At 41.0% G+C, this 6,000-nt stretch overlaps 1 protein-coding gene across 1 annotated transcript in view; it reads left to right on the top strand.

Moving 5' to 3' along the window:
- igsf9ba (immunoglobulin superfamily, member 9Ba) overlaps nucleotides 1-6,000 on the top strand; it is a 50,954-nt gene that overhangs the window by 17,624 nt on the left and 27,330 nt on the right. The window contains exon 3 of the mRNA XM_071912876.2: nucleotides 5,093-5,239. Within this exon, the coding sequence (XP_071768977.1) occupies nucleotides 5,093-5,239 (147 nt within the window). The remainder of the gene's footprint in view (nucleotides 1-5,092; nucleotides 5,240-6,000) is intronic.

Raw genomic sequence — 6,000 nt, forward strand, 5'->3', positions numbered from 1 at the left:
GGCAAGATGATGAGCCATCAAAAAGGGGTCAGAATTATCCCTTCGCATGCCCACCTCTTAACTGAATACAAAAGCCCTTCCTGACCTGGTAATTTAATGTAAAGCAAAGCCAAGGCATGGCTTCTACAAATGCTGTATGAACCATTAAGTGCAGCGCAAGTTTCCATCAGCAGTATTCCATTTACCTGATATAACAGTTCATTTTTCAGTTGAAAGATGTTGCACAAACGGTGATAAAAGAATGGAAACTGTGGAAATCATATTGAAATCACATTGAAAGTTATCCTTGTGGGCTTTTTAAGCAAGGTCATCGTTGCGAGGAAGCCTCACGGTAGTGACTCACCATCAAGGAAACACTCCTTTTGTCACATAGTAGATACTGCAGCTGCTGGAGCGTTTCATTGTTTGCTCTAACCTCCCGACTAACAGCAGGCTGTGAGTGAACAGGGCTTTTCAAACAGCGTCGTATTCCACTGTGTTCACTCGGGCTCCAGTGGGCCGGTGCCATGTGGCGTGAAGTCCACTGTTGAGGAATTACCAGTGAACAGATGCAACGTGAATATGCCCGGTCTCATCACATAGATTAAAGTGTATTCTGGGGATAGCATGTGCGTGGTGACAGTGTGATAATGGCTGACACCGGACTGTAGTTTATGACTCTGTGGGACACTTAATGGGCCCATACAGTCTCAGAGTTCATCCAGGCTATTCCCATGAATTCTCATCCCCTCGATGATAAATAATTCATATTGGTGAATAGAGTAAATGTACTATCATTCCGCCACACAGCTGCCGCCGAAAGGGAGTAGATTGGCTGTACTTATGTACGATCCTAAATGTATTCACGGTGGAGATGAGAAGTCTGCAGATTGCATTTTACAGTTTACAGACACAAAAGCCATCCAGGTTCAATGCAACTCGATTTCTCTGTGTCAGTGAGCTTGACTCAGTCATTACTATTGTTCACTCTATAGCCTAACTAACTGTTAGGCTACAGTATATTAATTTTGAGTTTTGAGTGTAATAGATTTCTCAGAGAGAAGATAGGATGTTTTTTTCAGTACAAGCATGTCTCATTCACTGCTAGAGGAAAAATTGTACATATCTGCTCTCGACTGCCATTTTGCCAGTTTGCCCTGCGGCTATATGGAAATTATAACATTTAAAAACATCTATTTTTGCACCCACTCAAGCAAAGAGGCAATCAATAATTCAGATATGAAATGCAGCTTGTGAAGTTTTAGTGTCAGATTCTCCCGTTTTGGGACAAGCTGTTCGCAAACTAATCATATCTCCCTTAATGCCAGCTTCAATCTGAGCCTGCACAAGAATAATATGTGGCCTGGTTGTATGTCAGGCCATTGCCATCCTCTCAGCAACTCTGCTTCCCCTGTATACTGACTCTGCTTACCTGTACACATACAGTACAGGCTATTGATGTAAAATGTCATTTTAATTTCAACTTTCCCCCTCTTTAAGGCAGGAGGGAGCTAATGAACACGTGGACAGAACTTATCAGTGGTAGGATACATATTGTACTTTTTCTAGTGGTGATTTTTTTTAACCAGGCATATTATTAAAAAAGTGTTTCAGCATTTGTCTTGCTGTCCTCCATACAGCTTGTTACCATGGCTAACAAGCTGATGATAGCCTTCCATTCTGAGTCCAGTGAGTTGCCCAATTTGCAAGCTAGCTTGTTAGCTTGCAGTTAGTGGTCACCATTGGTTGCAGTAGGGGAAGCTGACAATCATAACAAACTGATGGTCAGTCAATTAACTCCATACAGTGACAAGTGCCTGGGGACGAGAAATACCAAACTAAATTTAAAAGTGTCAAGGTATCCCTTTAAATATTGAGTTCTCATAGTTTACTATTTTGTGGTAGTGCTAATTTAAACCGGAGGATAGACATGAAGTTGAGGTTTCATGCTTCATTTTTGCTATATTTTCCTCTTTTAATCCTATTTCTTTTGGAGTAAATGTTGTTTTTTGTATCTGTCTCAGTGTATTTTTAATGTCTTTAAGTGGACCAGACTGTCTGCCAACTTTGTCACTTTAGACCTTTAGAATTTCTTCTTTAAAGCTTTCCAATCCAACGAAGTCTGTGATGTGATTTGACCAACGTGTAAACTCCTCTGTTTCCACTGTAGACAGCATTGCTAGAATCCTGTAGTGTGTATGCCCAGGGGGCCGGTCCTGACGTGGATACAGGACTGTTAACTCTGTTTACAGCAGCACCCTCTCACTCCTTGACAAATAGGAGCTGAGGTCGATCCCTACCCTTCACGCCACCACCCACCCCACTCAGCACTTCAACGCCCAAAAATAGACCTGACTTTTTAAAGACAAGCTACCTTTTTACTGCAAGACTGCAGTCCCCACTCTTCTCTCTTCCCCTTTGCTTTATTGATTTTCTGCTAACAAAAAACGTCAGTTTTCTACCCCAAGTATGGCAGCAATCCCAGGGTGAGGGTATCTATCTATTGCATCTATATACAGTGCTGGAGGAGCAATTCAGCCCGCCCTCAACGTCAATATATTTGCCTGACACCCAGACTGAAGTAACAGGCAACAGTACTTACAGTACATCTACACATCAAAGTTTGGAAAAATGCTCCATCTCAGAACACTCGTCAAACAGAGCAGAAGCGAGTGTTTTAGTCTGTTGGGCTGTCAGAGGCAGCCATGTGAGCAGCGGACTGGAAGCTCTGAGACAGACAGCTTAACAGTTGAAGATTTCACCATGCCTGCTTTCCTAAACTTCTCTCATCCCTTGTGGTTTCCCCCTTTTAGAATTCCAATTTATCCTGAGCCTTGAAGAAAAAAAAGGGGTTGCGGGGGGTTTGGTCTTTTTCAGCATTGACACCAAATGCTTCTCTATTTTAATCCAACTGCCTCATCAGGCATCAAGGTTCGCCCCCCCAGGTAATGTTACCCATTAATCCTAATAGTGGAGGGCAGCTTGCCTGTTGCCAGGCCAGCTGGTAGTTTGTTTATAGTAAAACATTGTGAAGTAGTATAGATTTGGGAATAGCTCAAATTTAAATCCAATAATTTGCATTTTGGTTAAATCTAATCACCATGACTTTGATCAGTCACATTAATGTTCTATCTATTGAAGCCATATGTATTCACACAGAATACGTTTAGGATTACATGGTAAAGCATGATTTCAAGTTCAAATTCATTTATTTATATAGGCCTCTTCACCAAAAGCATGTCTCAGAGGACTTTACAAAGAATGAGCCTACCTAGATCTAACTAATCAATAATCACACACAGAACAAAATGATTTAATAGAGTATGCAACAAAAACAAAGCAAAGCGCAAGACACAAAATAGCATGTTGAAAGTGATTTGTGGCTGCTGTAAAAGACAACCTGCTTAGTCACTCAGAGGTTGTTCGCTCAGCACCTGTGTGTCAGCTGTCTGCAATGTCATGGCTGTAGTATATAACTTTAAGTACAGAGGCACTGATGAGGTTGTTTTGGGGCAGATCGCCAGACAGTGCGATCGATTCATCACCAGTCTGATTGCTGATTGAAATGATGAATTTGTCCTGAGCCTTGAAGAAAAAAAAGACTTAAGACTTAATACTGACAGAATTTATCTTGTACCATGCCCTTGTTTTTTTCTGATAGTGAATGGCTAACAGCTTGCTTGCAGTAACTCCATAACCTTAGAGCTATTACTCTGCAGCCTAGTCCACTCAAACATGGCAGAAAATAGCCATGTAATCATCCTAAAGAAAGCGGTTTACATTCCCAATGAACGTTTGACAAAGCCTTTAAGTTGCGCTTGTGCAGAATGGTGGACTTTAACACCAACCACTGATTTCTCCTGCCTTGTTAGACTACTTTGCGTGATTAATTAATGTAGCCCTAGAGGTTGAATATTGTTAATTATTTCACAAGAAGAATGCATTTATTAGAGACATGGTAACATGCATATTAGAAATATGAGTTTTCATATCCCATAAATCATCATTGCACAAGCCCCCTAAAATCATCTTGTGATACTGACTCTAAGGTTGAGAACAACACCACCACCAATAATGATAATGACATTAATTTATTTTTCAGGCTCAGTGGTTAGCACTGTTCAGTCTCCGGCTTCAGCCCTTTCTGTGAGAGTGCATGTTTGTCCCCCTGTTCACATGGGTTTCCTCCCACAGTCCAAAGACATGGAAGTCAGGTGGACTGGAGACTCTAAACTGCAGATAGGTATGAGTGTGAGTGTGAGTGATTGTCTGTCTGTGTTAATGCTGTGATGGAATGGTTTCTTTTATTTCTTTTATTTATGTTTTACCTATTTTATCTCTATCTTTCTTTCTTTTTTAATGTCATTTTAAATAGTTGTGGTGTGTGTATGTATTTTTTCTGTTTTATGTGAAGCACATTGTATTTTCCTTGTGTCAGAAATGTGCTATATAAATAAAGTTTGCCTTGCCTTGCCTTGGTGACCTGTCTAGGACATCCAGGATCGGCTCCAGACCCCCATGACCCTAAATAGGAATAAGTATGTAAAAAATGAATGAAAGAGTGAATTTATTTTTCATGTTTAGCTTGGCTTTTGTACATCTTCACTAAACACTTATAATGCTTATTTTGAGGTATATTAGCCTAAGAGAATGAAAATGGCGCCAGGTGGTTTTTGTCACTACTGTTAGCGACAACAGCTAGTAGTGATGTAAATGGGTGCACACAACACACAACATCATCATTCCCCGGAACGTTGCCGGTTAAAATCTCTGCAACAGCTGGGAAAATGTGGGTGTGGATAGTGAATGAGTAATGCTTCCCCCTCCTTCAACTACCAAGGTCGAGATGCCCTTAAGCAAGGCACTCAACCCCCATCTGCAACAGTGGAGCTGCTCAGTGGCCAGCAGTGAAGGAAAGAGAAGGTTGTACTGGGCAGCTCCCAGGGGTGAGTGAGTGTCTGAAAGGGAAGCAGGGCGTTGCTGGAAAAGAGCATGCATGCTCAGTCGACTCCCTGGGTGAATAAAGGTTAAAAAAGAAGGGTTATGAAAAATAAGAATGTACAGTATTGGGATGGGTAATATCTGACCCCAGCGATGCTTTTCCTCTGTCCAGGTAGAGCCTCTCTGCATGGGAAGGCCTCCCTGCAGATCGACCCGGTGCGCTCTGAGGACCAGGGCTGGTATGAGTGCAGGGTCCTGATGCTGGAGCAACAGTACGACACCTTCCACAACGGCAGCTGGGTGCACCTCACAGTCAATGGTGAGTCGCCTGCACACAGCACCCGCTCTCCGATCTGGGAACGTCTGTTTGTGTGGGTGGGCGCTGTATGGTTAGCGGATAACATACATGTTGACGGTTATTATGTTTTGGGATTTTTCATTCGTCTTTTTAATCTAGTTATAGATTTTTATTTCAGTTTCAGTTGTAGTTTCAGTTTCAGTTTCAGTTCTAGATGTAGTATTTTTGATAGGGGTGGTATATTTTAAAGGTATCTGACAGAAGTTCAGACCAAGTATTTTCTATATGTTTGCAACAGGTATTGTGTCATACAAACAGTAAATCATGAATCCTTTTAAAAATTTATATACATGATTTTTTCAATTAACATTCAGTAAATATAGCCAAAAATTCAAGAACATTTTTCATATACAGTGTTTCTATTTCTTTAGTTGTTTTAGTTTACGACAGTTTTTAACACCTAGTTTTCGTTTTGGTTTACAATAATAACCTTGAATGTTTATTTGATTTTTTTTGTACTGGTATTTCCAGATGATTAACTATATCTTGAACATTTTATGTCAAATAGCCCTTCTGTCACACTGAACTACTTCTGTCTCTGGTGGAAATACTGGCCTGCTGTCTATAAAAATAGATCATCTGACTGTCTCAAAAGTGTCGAGTCTCTGTTCCAGTTGGACTTTTTGTCTGTTGGTGAGGCTTTATGGTCTTCTATCCTCGAGTCGTTACCAGGCCAATTTGAATGAGTGGCCATTAGGCGTTTTTTAGATTATTCTCGCAGC

This window comes from Centroberyx gerrardi, chromosome 6 (genome assembly GCF_048128805.1).
Source record: "Centroberyx gerrardi isolate f3 chromosome 6, fCenGer3.hap1.cur.20231027, whole genome shotgun sequence".
NCBI lineage: Eukaryota > Metazoa > Chordata > Actinopteri > Beryciformes > Berycidae > Centroberyx > Centroberyx gerrardi.